This window comes from Beta vulgaris, chromosome 3 (genome assembly GCF_026745355.1).
Source record: "Beta vulgaris subsp. vulgaris cultivar EL10 chromosome 3, EL10.2, whole genome shotgun sequence".
Lineage (NCBI taxonomy): Eukaryota > Viridiplantae > Streptophyta > Magnoliopsida > Caryophyllales > Amaranthaceae > Beta > Beta vulgaris.
This window is the reverse complement of record NC_079204.1, coordinates 25,514,440-25,531,298: the sequence shown is the minus strand read 5'-3', so window position 1 is coordinate 25,531,298 and position 16,859 is coordinate 25,514,440. Positions and strand designations below refer to the sequence as shown.

Here is a 16,859-nt window from a genome sequence, read left to right as displayed (position 1 = left end):
AGACCCTAATCAACATACTCCAACAACATAAGTAGCAGGTGAATGATCGACTTTCTCCTATGTGAGAATTAGAATTTTAATCATAGATGTTTATCAATTTCCAAATTTATATATTTCTCCTATATGATAGTTTGTGACTTTTTGATGATTATTATGCTAGTTTAGCACTATATTAAAAATTAGTGATATGACATAATTAGTTTGATGATACTAGTGTTCATATTTTTATGATGAATTAGTTGGTTAGATAATATTTCACTTGGTCAAATTTTTGTTTTGCTATATTTTTGTGCATACATAACGCCTAAGATGAAAATATTGTATGCATTGTCTAGTGTGTGCATAAGATGAAACTACTATATGCATTCTTGTCTACTGTTTTGCATAATTTAAGCTTAATTCATATATGATATATGCTTTCCTTTTCAGCTGAGAGTGCTCTAGTACTTAGTTATTTCAATACCAGTACATGGGTTACACCTAGAGCACACCCTTTTGTTACCTCGGGAGGAACAAGGGAGTGGATGCCTTTATGCTCTAATGAGTTAACACTTGTGTTGGGGATGAAGTTTGATACTTTGGAAGAAGGGATTAAATTCTATGATGCTTATGCTCTACATTGTGGCTTCAACACTTGAAAGTCGACGATTAACAAGAACAAAAGTGGTGTTGTTGCAAAAAAATATTACTTATGCAATAAGGCGGGTTTTAAAGAGAAGCGTAAGACAAAGAATGAGGATAAACCCAAAGAACAGGAGGATGGAAAAGCTATTAATAGAAAAAGGTTGGTGACAAGAGTAGGGTGTAAAGCTCAGTTAGTTCTTAAGATTCGTGAAGAAGGTGGATATTTTGTGAAAACGTCTATCAAGGACACACCCACCCTCTTCACACACCGAGTTGTAGAAAATTTCAGAAGCAAGGTAGAAAAATGACAATTTTGCACAAGAAGTTTGTAGTTGATAATTCAAAGTTGAATATTGGGCCAACAAATAGTTTTAGAATCTTAAAAGAGAATGTTGGTGGATATGACAATATCGGAGCTTCAAAGCAAGATTTCAAGAATATCTCAAAAGATATAAAAGCATATATTGATGGCTCTGATGCTCAAATGTTTGTGGACAACCTTAAAATGAAAAAATTGCTTTGGGGTGCCTTCTTTTGTGACTTTGAGGTAGATGATGAGCAATGTCTTACTGAGGCTTTTTGGAAGGATTCCATTTGTAGGAAAAACTATGCTTTGTTTGGGGATATGGTCTCCTCTGATACCACTTATGAGACTAACCGGTACAATATGGTCTTTGGGCCTTTTACCGGTGTCGATCACCATAAAAGATGTATCACATTTGGTGTCGGTTTCACTGCCAAGGAAGACATAAGCTCCTTTGAGTGGTTGTTTACCACTTTCTTGAAGGCAATGGGAAATAATGAACCCACTTGTTTGATAACAGACCAAGATCCGGCGATGAAAGTTGCAGTGAGGAAAGTGTTTAAAAAAACGGAGCATCGGTTTTGCATGTGGCATATAATGGAGAAGGTGTTTCGCAAAATGGACCGAGATCTTCTTAAAGAAACATACTTTCATGGAAAGTTACGTTTATGTGTGTGGGACCTAGGGTTGGAGCCTTTAGAATTTGAAGAAAAATGGAATAAAAAGATTGGTGAGTTTAAGTTGGAAACATATGAGTGGCTAACTGAGTTGTATAAGATAAGAAAGTTGTGGATCCCTGCTTATTTTAGGGATTTATTCTTGGGTGGGATCATGAAGACAACTTCAAGGTCGGAAAGTGAAAATCATTTCTTTACCTCCTTCAATAATCCCCATGTTACTCTTGTAGAGTTCTACATGCGCTTCGAAACTGCAATGGATTTGCAAAGACACTCACAAGCTGAATTTGACAATGACTTGAAGAATAAATTTCCAAAATGCAAGACACCATTAGTCATTGAAAAGCATGCTTCGGAGGTATTTACTTGCTCTATATTTTATCAGGTTCAAGAGGAGGTGTATAATGCTTGTTTTTCTTGTAGGATTGAAGAGTTTAGAAGAGAAAATGACTTGGAAATTGGCAAGATTGATGAGGTGAATCGTAAAAGAACTTTTGAGGTGGTGTTTAATAACACCAATTATGAAACGAATTGTTCATGCAAGATGTTTCAGAGACATGGCTTACCTTGTAGGCATATGGTTTGGGTATGGAAGGCAAAGAACCTAACCATGATTCCCGATAAATATGTTCTTAACAGATGTACTACAATGGCAACAAAAAAGTCAATCTTTGACTTGGAAGGAAATATTTTAGACCAGTGCACTAGATTGGTGGACAAGAAGAAAGCTTTGAATGAGTTATGGTCTGAAATCTATTGTTGTGTAAGTGTGGCCGAGCAAAATGAAGAAGATCTCGCTGAACTTGTTAAAAACATTCGTGACTTGAGATTAGACATGGAGGCCAAAAAGAGTGCAAACAACACTCGTAGCAAAACACAAGACATGGAGCTCCTAATTGGATCGGTGGTGCCTAGTGAAATAACCATCAAACCCCCTAAGATATCAAGTAACAAGGGTAGTGGCACTAGAAGTGGAAAAAAGGATAAAGGGAGAGAGAGAGAAGGCAATTAAGCAATATCAAAAGAAAAAGAGGCTATGTAGCGCTTATGGAGAGCTTGGATATCATGACCTTCGAAATTGCTCGTCAAAGATACCTTCATGATCTAAGGTAACTAGAAACTCATTTCTATTCTGATTTTATCGATGTCTATCATGTTTACCGGTCCTTGAATGTTACTTTTACTTGGTTCACATTAATTAAGGCATGATATAGTGGAGTGTAATAAAAACAAATGGTATACTGATGGCATAATCGATGACTTGAATGTACATCAGAGATGGCTTGAATGTACATCACTGATATCTTCAATGTACATCAAAGGGTATAGTCTTAAGCCTTGAATAGTTTTGTGCTGATTGTACTTAGGATGAAGCCCTTTGTGTGGTTTCTAATTTAAATGAGGACCCATCTGTTCATGGTGTTATTGTGTAACTCCCTCTTTCTTAAGTAACTCCCAAAACCAACTCAATTTTGTTGATCCTCTTCGTATATTTTGTATTCAATGATATTATGTATGTGGTATATATGTTACACAATTCTAGAAGCATGCTAAGTCAAAGGACTTAACCTGTTTATGTATTTATCAATATTGTACAAACATAGAAGTCAAGCTCACAATGTCAAGTTAATAGTGTCCTACTTTTTTTTTGTTTGGGTGCTTAGTCTAGGTGGGAAATGGAAGCTCATTTCTTGGACTTAATATTTATGTTTATATCACATCAGGAGTTTATATAAAATATAATAAAATTGTTCCACCACTTTCATTTTTACACTTTGATTGCTGACCTGAGATTGAAAAGATATACATGTTGGTCAGGCAGTTTTATTTGCGCAGATTATTTGAATGAGCAAGTGTCCTCTTTCTCTTTTACATGAAAAATATTAGGTTCTAAGATATCAATTTCTCATTAGTCTTTGGTGCCTCTTCTTAAGATATCAATAATCAAATGCTCTTTAGTCCTTGGTGCCTCAATTGGTCATTAGTCCTTGGTGCCACTTAATTTTTTGGGTAATTTTTCATTTCATTCTTTCTGTATAACTAGTGAAATGTTCCGCTCAGCATTTGGACGAGGAAATTATTCTGAATTTTGTTGATCCTAGGAAGAATGTTGATGTTTTCACCCCTTGAATATGGGCTGTCTTGCGATGAAGGGAAGATAGCCCTTTTTTGTTCCTTGTGCAGCCAAAAGCTGTATTGATTTGCTGTTGAGATCAGGTCTTGCTTTGTGAATGTTGCTGCATGTGTACTTAATTACTGAACTTGCAAGACAAGTTTCTCCAATAAGAGTCCGTCTTATGCTGCCTTTCTTGTTATTAGGCACTCTGATACTCAAGTTGCAGTTGTTTCATTTTTACTTGGACATATGAATTATGAAACTATTTTCATATGCTTGTGTCAGTAACTTAGAGCCAGAGACTTTGATGAAGGGCTCTTTCTTCGCTTGCAGTGCAGTTTAAGTAGCATTACAATATCAATGTTATTCTAGTGGCCTAGCTTATATTACTATAAAGTGTAACAATTCTGATAATGAATGGGTGACATGACTTTTTTTTTTGTTTGCTCCTGACATGGTTGTCATTTTACACAGACAAAGTGTTAACCTTAATGTATTACTATATTAAAATTAGACCGTCATAGTTTAGTGACGCGTGAGTTTAACGCCACGAGCTGGGCTAAGCTGATATTTTTGGTCTTCACTTTGCTAGTTACTGTTTCCTGTGTGCATTAAATCTGTTATTATTTACAGAAGTTTCGTACAAACAAAGTGATTCTCGAAATAAGCCTTATAATTTTTTAATATATGCTCCATCATCATCCACTGTTCACTAATCTTTATGTTTGTTTGGCAATTTGATTACGCATGGAATGATATTCTTTCTCCAGATTCTATTAGTGGAGAAACCAGGGCCGATACTGACATTTTAGGGGCCCTAGGCGAAATCATATATGAGGCCCCTCCGACTATATGATAAATTAATACTGACATGTACTTCCTTTGTTGAGTGTACCGTGGAGACTTTCACTAGTTCTCAAAGCATGATATATATGACTATCATAATAGGCTAAGCTAATTTTGTAGTTTGCGCTATTAAAAATATTTCTTATAAATTTTGTTAAATTGCAACATTCACTAATATGTTGAGACGAATTCAACAGTGTATTACATAATTACGTTTGATTTTGTATATCCGTTAAACAAAAAGGTAAAACCTAATAAATAAATAGTTTAGTTTTCTAAGTATTTAACTAAAAAAAGTGGAGGGAAAATCAAGATTACTGATCTGGTAAAGAAGAGGAATTTTTTGAAAAATATAATAATATGGACTAATGGCAAAAAAATAACCCTCTTTATTTTAGTAATGAATATAATTGATATATAGCTTCTTGAAACTCCTATGAAACCTAAGAAAACTCCATCTCTTATACAGAGTAATCATTACTACATATGTTCCTAAATAATAGTTACACTTTGACTTTCAACACTATTCAAAAAATTCAATTTGACTATCATTTTTCATTTATAGGTAAGGAAAAATTCATGTCGATATGTACTTTTACAATATCAACTTTTTATAATTTTTATAAATACGAAATCAGAGATATTAGTACTCAAAGTTGCGTATCAACATACGAAAAAAGTGTAAGTGTAACTATTATTTAGAAAAGGAGATAGTATTTACTAAGAAAAACCGAGGGCTTGATCTCTTCTTTGCATTGTACTTCAATAATTGCCTTGATTTTAAAGGAAAACTATACTACTACGTAGACACATCAAATATAAAAAAACAAAGAAAAAGAGATTGACAAGGGAAAATTAAAATTGCACTTTTACCTAATTTTCCAATGCCAAGGACTACAAAATAAGAGAAGAATCAACAGATTAATTGCACCAATAACATTTCAAGTTTTATGCAAGAGTGGAACTTTGTGCTGCATTTATTGCATTTAACACAGTCTTGGAGAGTACACTAAAGTGCAGTGGAAATTTTTTTGGGGCCCCCATATGCCATAGGCCCTAGGCAACGACACCTCATGCCTACCCACAGGGCTGGCACTAGGAGAAACAATAATAATTTACTATAATTAGCACACACTAAGTTTTTGCACTTATTGTTACTATGATATTTTTTCTTTAGGTGGTACTCAACCTTCTTCATTCTCTATAGTTGTCCTCTTTCATCGATGCGTATTGATTTTCTTATTTTCTTTGGTTTTACGGTTGCTTAAAATTCGAAATGGATGCATGGAGCACTAGAAGGCCAAGCTCTTTAATGTGTTGGAGCAGGGAAAGATTCTAACACAAGAACTTGTTGTTGAAGCAAATCTGAAATTTAGTGAGATACTAGATATAAAACAAAAAATTAAAAAGACACCATATATACAACTTTATATTACAGCTGTTCTAACAATACTTTTTTCACTGCTTTGAAAGTTCTCTATAGTACCATGTTCTTACAATGGGAAGTGAGTCAAGAAACGAATTGCATTATGGGAAAAGAACTATAACAAGTGTATAATTTAAAAGTATATTTCGAAAAGAGTGTATCAAGATCTCATATGAATGTAGATTCAAAAAGGAATTTGAATTATTTTATTTGGTATAAACCGGACGACATTTTATTTCCTTGCAAACTGAACCCGCTCGCTCGAACCCTAATGATCTTGTGTGGAAGAAGGTGAATTGTGTACCCCCTTCATAAACATTAATAAAACTATTTTTGGGTTCCATGATCTATATTTTTGCTTCTTGATATTGATAGTGTTCTTACAAAAGTTTCTCAAACTAGAGTTATAAAAGATGATTAAATTTATTATGTTCAACTAATTTACTTACGTACATCATTAGTGACTTGAATGTACATCACCAATGGCTTGAATGTACACACATATATTTACTTGTTTTCAAATCTCAACCCCATTACTGATTTATTAATTAAAATGAATTGTAATGGGAAGGGAGTCAAGAAATTAATTGCATTATGGGAAAAAAATTATAAGAAGTGTATAATTTAAAAGTATATTTCGAAAAGAGTGTATGAAGATCTCACATGACTGTATTTGTTTTTGAGTTTAATCACAAAAGACAGTTGGTGAAAAATATATATGAATAGTGCAGTAGTCCAAATCATGCAATAATGATTAAAAATTATTAAAGTACTTCAAAGATGGAGTTCTCATGTTTTCGCAAATCAAAGGGATCTCTTTGATTGCCTACTAAGAAGACAATGAACCTTTTAAAAAGTAGAGGAACATTTCATAACATTACATGAGGAACTAATTTTCAATCGTATATACTAATTTTCTTGAAAATGTACATGGTCTTATTATGGCAACAAAATTTACATATGAAATTCATGATTCTGAGTTGCATCCTTGCCATCAAAGGCGGCTGGCACAATGAATCTCTTTAGATTCAAACTAAAGTGGCAAAAAGAATAACCTTTAAGACCATTCTTGAGAATAAAAAAAAAGATAAAGACAATCTAAAATCAAAAAAATTCCTAAACCAAAATTTTCAATTTTTTTTGATGAAGTATAGAGATTGATGGCTTACTCCTATCCCGATATCATATTAACTTTAATTAAAGCTAAAAAAATGTTTTCTAATAAATACTAAATGCAACCCTTAAAATTGAAACAAAATCCTGTATAAAATCCCAAAGAGGACCCTTCTTAAGTATTTCTTCTTTAGGAATGACCAAGGACATTTCTCAATTGAGAGGTTATGTATGCAAATTAGAGGAATTCTCATATGGATCGACTCATTCAAGGGTTAGTTTAGGAAAAAAAAAATAGTACTTTTCATATTTTTACAATCAAATATTTCACCATCTAGTTGGCGAATAACTACAATAGACGATTTATAATCTTGAGATCAATAGTATAGTTCCCATATATCGTACACATTGTTTTGGTTAACAATCAAGTGGGAGGTCAATAATATAGTTCCTCTCCTCATAGCCATGACAAAGGATTCAATTCTATTCAATTTTGACGTGAAATTTTTCTTAAAGGGTCAAAGGGAAGCTCTCAACCTTTGGGCTAAGACTTTCATAAGGTTAGAGGCGACCTATATTCCTTGGAGCACTTGCACATGTGTTCATCCTTGATACCAAAAACAAATTATGCCTGAAAGTAAAAAAAGGAAAAATAAAGTGAAAATCCCACAATATATACTTCTTTCGTATTTTAAGTTGCAAAATAGAAAAGATGCATGGAACTTAGGAGGCCCATAGAGACACAAACGATGTGTCCATGTAATGAGGAGAAAGAAAAACTGAACACATATACTATGTACAAGCTTGCATTTTAGAGAATCCAAAATACTAAGTTTAAAAAAGAGTTGCTTGAGTTTCATGAGGACCACCTACCCAAATGATAGTTACACGTTTAAGTGCTCCAAGCTTTTAAAATTTTGTGCTGAAGATTATATGAAATAATCTAACAAAGCATCCATCCAATGGCCCTCTTTACATTCATGCTTATTGCTTGAATGTACATCACTGATGGCTTGATTATACATTACTGATGACTTGAATGTACACCACTGATGGAAAGCATAACTACCGGAACACAAAAAAAATTTTAGTCAAGAAGTATACTCCACACTATAAGCATGAAAACCATAATATGTCTTACATAGACAAAATTGTGTTATGACGATTCATGCACAACCAAAATTCTCAAAAAAGGTTGATACACATGAAATTCTAAATAAATCTTGTAAAAGTATGCATCTCTTTGTTTCCTTACAAAAGATATGGAATATTTCCTTGCAATACAAATTCTTCCAAGTTGGTCACTCATTTCATCGCCTTAGAATTCTTCAACATAAGTTGTTTGACCACGTTAGAGTCATCCTTCAAGATCTGACAACAATACTTGGCTCTCAAAGTTTTAAGAAAATGAGCCTAGAATAAACATATATTTTATTAGCTTTAGCATCAAATATAAGTAGGAAAAAGAACTTAAAAGAAAATTTCGTACATTGTTTCTTAAGCAAGTATCCCATGAAGAATTTCCTTGAGCCATATACATTTCTAAGCACCTTATTACATACACACCACTATCAACATCATCATGCTCATTTGATCTCCATTGAATCTTGATTAGCTTTAGATCGAAATTAAATATATTTGTAGCTCTTGGATCACCACTTGACTCCAAAAAGTTAGAAAATGCCCTAGCCTACAAACACACATTATTAATACTATTATAAATTATGTTCATGAAAAGAACAAAGTACTTGAGATGAATATCAATAAAGTACCAATAATATCGCGTAGCCGCCATATTTTTCATTTAGTATTCCAGTAAGCATCCTTTGGTCAATAATATCAATCTTGAAATGCTTGAAGTTGAAACATAACACTACATAACAACCACCTTGAAGAATAGGACAGAAGACATGCGAAGAAAAATATGATGAACCAAAAGAATTTTTACATACATAATTCAAGTACATAACAAAGATTAAAAATATGATGAATAAAAATGGTACTTCTATTAAATTAAAAAGAACGAAGAAAAAGGAAGCCAAGAAGCAATTTGCATGCTGACACGTCGTTCTACTGAAAACATTTGGAACCTTATGGGTAGTTCACTTTATATTGATATATAGGATTTTCATGATTCAACGACTGAAAACATTCTGAACCTTGTTGCTTCTTCTATATTCACTAGCATTCATATTTTGTGCCTTTTTATGCCTACCATTTAAATGCTTGTTGCATGTTTATGCAATTACCGGCCTTAACTTAATTTTCAACAGTGTTTCAGGATATCAGTTGTGTCAGATTCATTTTGTTTCTGGAAACAACGCTCTGCTAGTCCCGACTGGTGGTGTAAGGGTCTGTCGACTGTTAATACATTGACACTTCGGACATTTCCAGCTTCAGAAATCACACTGTTTATGTTTTTGGTTATCAATTTCTCAACTTGTTTCCTACTATTTATCTAGTGTGGCATATTCAAATTCAAATCTTGCAAGTCAACAATTACTACTGACTTAGTTATGTAGCTGATTCATTTATGCACTTCCATTGTTAAAATAAAGGAAGAAATGCAGTGAACTACTGCGGGAATATGTTTGATCCTATAAAAGTAAGAGAGAGGCTTTGGACTGTCTTGATTGTTTTCAATCAGGTGGACCGTGGGATAGTAGTGTGGAAGCATGTGAAAAGGTGATACTCCTTTGAGCTTTGTATTTTTTGGACATGCGTGTGATGATAGAAGCCATAGCAAAATCCTATGGCGCTGTCAAGGAGGAATTCGCTAAGCAGGTCAGGCAATCCATTTACTTTGCCAATCCCTTTGAATGTCTTTATGTTTTGATATCTTTCCTATGTATTAAATTACTAATTGGTTGTCTATCTTTCCCTATCGTAAAAAAGAAGACATATGTTCTTTTTATGTCTCTGCATATTATAACAGTGGCATCTTTTTAAACTTTCACATGGGAGAATTGTCTTGTCTAGGTCTCTCAATTACTTTAAGGATTTTCCTTCTTTTGTTGTTTACTAAGTTTGATGGTTTAAGCAACATTCCTGGTAAGCAAGGGTGAAGCTGAGTTAAGGAAGTCACTTAAATGAACTGACTCTTCACAACCTTTATGTTTTAAACAACATACTGTGTACAGAGTTTGATCTTCATAACCATACATAATCAGACTAATATGGAATTATCTTCATGAAAGGACTGAGTGAATGAACCTTCTCCTTGCAAAATCTAGGTTATACGTCCAATCCCTAATAATACACAAACCAAAATTGCTTGTCATATTATTTGCTAAAAGGGGTAAATCTAGGTTAATAGCGCAACTCTTTGTTAAAAGCTACTCCTTGTCATATCATTTGCTTTTTAATCAGGAAGTGATGTTAATAAGTTTCAGGCGCATAAACATGTCTACTATTGTCTCCCCTGTTTTCTAAAGCATATATCTGATATGCAATAATACATGAAAACCTGAAGCGCGATTGTTAGCAATCATAACTCTACCAACAGGCAACACTGACTATCCAGACTCCTGATGTCCTACTAACTACCAGATCAGTTTTGGATGAACTTTTTGACTTATATGTCCCTCTTTAAGGTCAGAACACACCCGCTGATTCAATAATGCAGGATTCAGCATTGATGTCATAGACATTGAGGTGCCATGTCACACTAGCAAATTAAATTAGGAGAACTGGTGTGATGTGAGGTAGAGTAGGGTACGGAGGATAGGGAGGTGCCATGTCACACATAATTTTTTAGTGCATTAGGACTCGATGATAAGTACATCAAATTAGGCTAAAAAATAACTAATTACTTACAAGATCGACATCTGACATATCTCCATACTCGCTCGGAAAAGTTGAGCATGTTCAACAATCTCTTATGGAACTGAAGCTCACATTGTAGCACTGATGTTTCCGTCCAAGAAGTTCTTGAGTCAAGTTAACCTGTAGATTAAATATAATAATTATTAAATAATTATCTAGAGTTAGAACAAACTTAGATATAGAAACTTACACAAGCTGTAGGAGGGATAAAGAATCTCTTTGGGGACCCCAACCCACGTCATGATTCCTTCCGATTTGAAAGAAATGGCTATATATCAATGATCCCGATGTCCACATACTCTTCCAAAAGTGATGAGAAAAGATGGCTTTCACCTTAGAATCCTTTTTAATGATACAATACTTCACTGAAGACACATGATTTTTTTTTTTTGCTAAAAAAAGAATGACAATGAATTGAAATTTGCAATGTATAAATCAAGCAATAAATTAGACAAAAGAAGTAACATAATCATCTTACTTTCCATCTCCAAATGTCATAACATATTTGCAGATTTGCTTCTCACTGATGGTGAACTTCTTTAACACATCAACATATCGATCATGGAGACCTAATTTGCAAAGGCAGGTTCTTTGGCTTCCTTAGAGGACGTTGTCTCTTATTTTCGAGTTTTCCCTCTAATTCCGTATCAAAATGCACAACTTTGCTCTTCCCCTTTTTGTTGCTTAGTCGTCCTTGTAAAGCAATGACTATGGGTCTCTCAGTCTCAATCTCATGTGCATCAATCTTAGGTGCCCGAAAAAACGGTGAAAGGTCAAGTCCAAGGTCAAAACTGGGAACATCCGGTTGTTTTTGTGGAGTAGTACAAATCTCATTAGGAATGTTTGTTTCCTTCCTAGTTTCTTGTTGATTATGTGTTCCACAAGTCTCTTCATAAGCATTCACAAGGGCATCAACTGCTTCTAGAATTCTAGGTTGATCAAAGAAAGCATCATACTCTTCTGAATTTGACTTCTCCTTAAGATTACAAAAAGAAGGCTCTGCTTCCGTTTGAGGTTGTTCCTTCTCTGGGAATTTAGTGAACATATCAACAACAGTGCTTTGTATTTTTTTATACATTCCCTACCCGAGTATTGTTTTTGAACAATAGAGAGAACTTGCCCAAATTGAATAAAGTTTGTAACTAAATTCTTGGTAACACATGAAAGGGTATCAATCAAATCCTGTAATATCAATTCATAGCTTATGTAAATCTGAGTTATCTCATAGAAGTGGAGGATACTATTAAAGCGAAAAAATGAGCATAGAAATATTTTGAAACAAGGAATAAAGAATAATAGTAAGAATGACTTGATGAAAAAGAATGATTCAAAATACATAAAACAATACCCATCAGATGAAATTTGGAAACTAAACTAACAACTCAACTAAACTCATATACCAAAAAAAAATAATTCTGAATTATGATTGCATATTTGATCTTAGACCTTTGCTTAGAAATGATTTATCTTACATGCTTGCGGTGGCAAGTTCTGCCAGCGTTAGGATGTATGTTTTTTAAGTGCAAAGATGAAGAACCTAGGTGACAAAGGAACATAATCATAAACAAAAATGTACTTCCTCTGCATGTGTAAATGATTATAAGCATACTGACAATTGAAGCAGAGGTAAAAAAAATTAGATATGGTCTCATTCCTAAATTTTAAGTGAGAATAGACAAAGAAACTAAGAAATGTCAGGTTTACCTCTGTAGATTTTTGTGATGAAACACCTTGATCATTTGTTGAAGAATGGACTGGTACGTACAACATCATTAATAATTGTGTCGGCATCACTTTTGATTCGTATAGGAGGCAAAATCCTTCCAAACCCAAAATTTTCGGCCTTTATCTCCGCCTTACATCTTTCTACTATAGCCTTAGCCTTCCAACAACATGGAATTGGAGCCTTCATTCCAATTTGCGATCCTATAAATTCCACCCTATCCAAGTAGAATAACTATTGAACAATAAAAATGAATTAGTAATGATAAAAACAGAAAAATAATATATATGCATATCACAAAAAAAGAAGTACATCAGATTTCTACAATATGTACATCAGATTTCTACTACATATACATCACCAATACCGCTTATTTCAATTATATATATACACCTTCTATATACACCTTATTAGGAAAACGAATGGAGCAATCATATATCAGCATGATACCTTGAAATGCATGATCTAAAAGCATATTTATAAATTATACAATAGGGTAATCTCAAAGTGTCATTACCATGAGAAATAATAGAGATCCCGAGAAAAAACCACATGGATTTTTCTTCCAAATCAAGATTGCATCGATACACCAATCCATCTGACTTATTTCACTTGTGTGCATAAGTGAAAACAAAATCTTGTAGTTGGAAAATTGATTCTTATGCCCATGCAAACACGAGGAAACAACAAAAATAACAAAACTTCTCTTGAAATCATCTCTGGCCCCCAAAGTAAGAATCTTCTCTGGCATTTTTGTAGTTTTAGGGTATCCTTTCTCCAAACCCCATATACTTCTCCATTGTTCCAAAAGAATACTAAATTCTTCATTGTCATCACTTGGACATCTTCTCGGTATATCGTGATTTCCCATCTCGTACATATAATATACGACTATATGGGTCAAAGTTCTCAATAAGCCCAAGACTTAGCTTATTGTTTGGAGCCCCAAAGCCCAACTCAAGAAAACACCGAACCCGATATCTTTTACCGCTTGTCTTTGTTCAGAACTCATATTTTCAATCACAGAGTGAAGTCCGGATGGAGACATACGACTTCCAAACTTATGGACAAATTTTTTTCTTTCAACTTCCTCCATTGAAATATGATGTGCAAAAACCAAACCTGGTGAAAATCATATAAATAAATTATATGAACTCATAATCGTTGTGCAACAAGTGAAATATAAAGTATGTGATATGGCTATAAGCATATATACATCATGAATTTCCTAAAAGCACATCACAAGAGTCCTATAAATCCTTCATGCTTAAAACCTTAGCCAGGACAGATTAGAGACAAAAACATGTTATTTAGTATATATGAGAATGACATTTTCCATAACTTAATTCTACCAGAGATCAGGCGCAACTCTCGCCTCCGATCCATCCAATACAAGCACAGGGTCACTCGATACTTCAACAGAAGAGTAAAGCATAGGCCCATACAGTTGGGAGACTGGGTTTTTCGAAAAATAGAAGCAACGGGAAACTCGCACCTTCAAGGCAAGCTTAGTCCCAACTGGGAAGGGCCCTACAAGGTCACTCATGTGATCAAACTAGGAACGCATCAGCTTGAATCACCTGAGGGAGTCCCTCTTGCCTGACCATGGAATGCGGATAATTTGAAGAAGTATTTTGTTTAAGTATTGTAATTTAGGGGCATCGATGTAGTGCATGGGCCAGGCTTTTTTGCCTCGGCGCAAATTTGTAAAAATATTAGTAATGAATCAAAGAAGCCAAGCATATGCCTCGGCACATTTTCTAAGTTTGACAAAACATGTTGCACCACGACATCCGAAATAGTTTGAGCCATGCAAAGGCTCGACCAAACAATGAATCATGAAACAAAAAGCAAAAATCGACAAACTACAACACTTAACAAAACAAGATCTAAGGCGATACTCTCATTGATAACACAAATATATTACAACATAAGGGGAGGCAGCCTTGAACAAATAGGAGGCCACCTCTTTGAAAACTATAACATAGACAGCCGCGAGCAAACAAAGGGCTAAGATACTAAGGCACTAATGAGAAGAGCTGCCGTAGTCCCTACCTTCCTCATTAAATGCAACATCTTCAAAACCTCCCGAGAATTGCTGGGCGTCGGGCCCAGCCTGCTGGCCAAAGCTGGTGGTCGCCATCTGATCACACAACAAAGCCATCTCGGCTTTGCAAACGAACGGGTAAGTCCTAGTCGAAGCCTCCTAATCAAAAGTGGCACAATCCTGAATCACATTCCTCTTCATCCGAGCCAGTGTAGACTCCTCCTCGGCTTGGAAAGAGTTCCCCCTAACCTCGGTGTTGTACGCCAGACACTCGTCTGACTCTTGCCATGCCTGGAACCACTCTTCAGAACTCCTCTCAGCCTTCGGTCGAGCCTCCTTCAGCCTCGCCGAGAGACGACCCACCTTCTTCATGGCATCATCACGATCCCTCGTCAGTTGGCCAATCCGGCCATTCAACTCGTTCGACTTCTCTTGAAAGTCAGGTTGATCATTGTCAACAACCCTTATCACCCTCGTCAGCTCGCATTCAGACTTGTGAAGCTTTGTCTCCAAATCCTTCACAATCGCCTGATGCCCCCGAGCCGCAGCCTCTAGCTCAGCTACTCTAGCAGACAACCTCTCATTCTCCGCTGTCAAAGTTATACGGCGGCGTGCCACCATAGTCATCCGAATAGACATCTGCAAAGTTAGGAGAAGTTAGAGAGACATACAAGATACAATAAAACACAAAGATGAAAACACTTACATCCAACCAAGCGTGATGAAGCTCGTCAACCTCGTCCTCACTGATGGACTCGAGATACTCCTCATCCTTGGGACCAGCTATCTCCCTGCAAATCTTCCTCAATCGTTGACCCTTGTCATCAGTCGACATCCTAGTAAAAGGGGCGTCGCCCCCAGCCAAAGCCCCACACACCCTCTTTGACGGCGGCGAAGGAGAAGAACGAGTGTATGTGGGAGTTGGGGGAAGTTCATAATTCCCCTCATCGAAGTTGGCATCAAGTCCCGACTGGAGGGATGGCCCTCTACTCGAGGAAGGCCTCCTCTCCACGCTTGAGCGCGGTTGTTCCAAGGCAATCACTGTCTCGGGACGACCCGATAAAGTAGCGGAGCGCTCCTTCTTGCGCCGTGGGTTGGCGGGATCCTGGATGCATCAAAAGTTAGCATAAAAACATAAGAAATGCACAAATTAGAAGAGAAGCGGAACTTATTAAAGTTGGTGGAGGTACCCCGGTGATCGATCCATCCTGAAGTTCCCTCCTGAGCCTTTGGGCCATGATGGCGTTGACATCAACTCTATTGGCCATCTTTTGGTCTAATCGTGAACGGGAAACGACTACACAAGTAAAAGTAAGGCAACATCAGCATTTATCAATAAAAAACTTAAGTATGAAAACATCATCCCGGCCCATTACCCTGAGGGTAAGCCGGGCTCACTCAGAAGGCAGATAAGAAGTGTTCATCCTGAGCATATTTTGGCTTGGGGAGCCAATTAGTGGGGACAAGCACTTTTCCCCCGTCTACCTCCTCGCAATGAGTCTTGAAGTAACAGGCAGCCACAACCTCCTCCTTTGACATCTCTGGCACCTCGAAGTTCAAACAAGTCTGTGGTCCCTCGATCTCGAGACCACGTGATAGGCAAACCCCAATCACCGTCGTAGTAAATATAAACAAACTGACGTCGGAATTTCTTTTGTGCCGTAGGCATCTTCCTAACCATCTTATACTCTTTCCGGCATTGAAAGCCCCACCAGCCACCACCGTTTTCCTCGGTGTCGGGGAATTTTTCTAGCTTGGTCATGTTCCGCGATAAGCGAAGGGTGGGAATGACTCCCAATGAATGACAGATCATAACAAAGCCCAAGATGGTATACCAGGAGTTGGGCACCAATTGTGTAAACGTAAAGTTGTACGCTGTCATGAGATCCCTAATGAAGGGATGGTAAGGAAATCTCAAGCCAAAATCTAGGCTTGCTCGATACACCGCAACACAATCAAGGGGAGTCCTTAACACCGTATTTGTATTCCTTGGTCTATATAAGGCATAAGGATCACAAATGAACCACTTCGCCCCGAGGGCGGACATGTCCCTCATCATCGCTTTCATCCAAGTAGGATGTGGGTACTTGTTGGCCGGCCCCCCGCCGGGCACGAGTGGGGGGTACTCTACCTGGTCCGATTTCTCAGTGGGACCACC

General features: G+C 36.2%; 2 protein-coding genes and 1 long non-coding RNA gene across 3 annotated transcripts; 1 reads left to right on the top strand and 2 right to left on the bottom strand.

Annotated features, from left to right (window-relative positions):
- The first annotated feature begins 928 nt into the window (after positions 1–928).
- LOC104906808 (protein FAR1-RELATED SEQUENCE 5-like) lies at positions 929–2,617 on the top strand. Its single transcript, XM_010695625.1, has one exon. The coding sequence runs from the start codon at positions 929–931 to the stop codon at positions 2,615–2,617; it is 1,689 nt and encodes a 562-aa protein (XP_010693927.1).
- A 5,987-nt stretch (positions 2,618–8,604) lies between these two features.
- LOC130590712 (uncharacterized) lies at positions 8,605–11,225 on the bottom strand. The gene is made up of 3 exons (XR_008968556.1): positions 11,122–11,225; positions 10,923–11,051; positions 8,605–8,796 (listed from the first exon to the last, which is right to left on the bottom strand). It is a non-coding gene; the product is annotated as an uncharacterized LOC130590712 (long non-coding RNA).
- Positions 11,226–14,649: 3,424 nt separating this feature from the next.
- LOC125495861 (uncharacterized) lies at positions 14,650–16,463 on the bottom strand. The gene is made up of 4 exons (XM_057393332.1): positions 16,187–16,463; positions 15,892–15,998; positions 15,408–15,806; positions 14,650–15,340 (listed from the first exon to the last, which is right to left on the bottom strand). The coding sequence occupies exons 1-4, from the start codon at positions 16,461–16,463 to the stop codon at positions 14,861–14,863; spliced, it is 1,263 nt and encodes a 420-aa protein (XP_057249315.1). The 3' UTR covers positions 14,650–14,860.
- Positions 16,464–16,859: the final 396 nt, after the last annotated feature.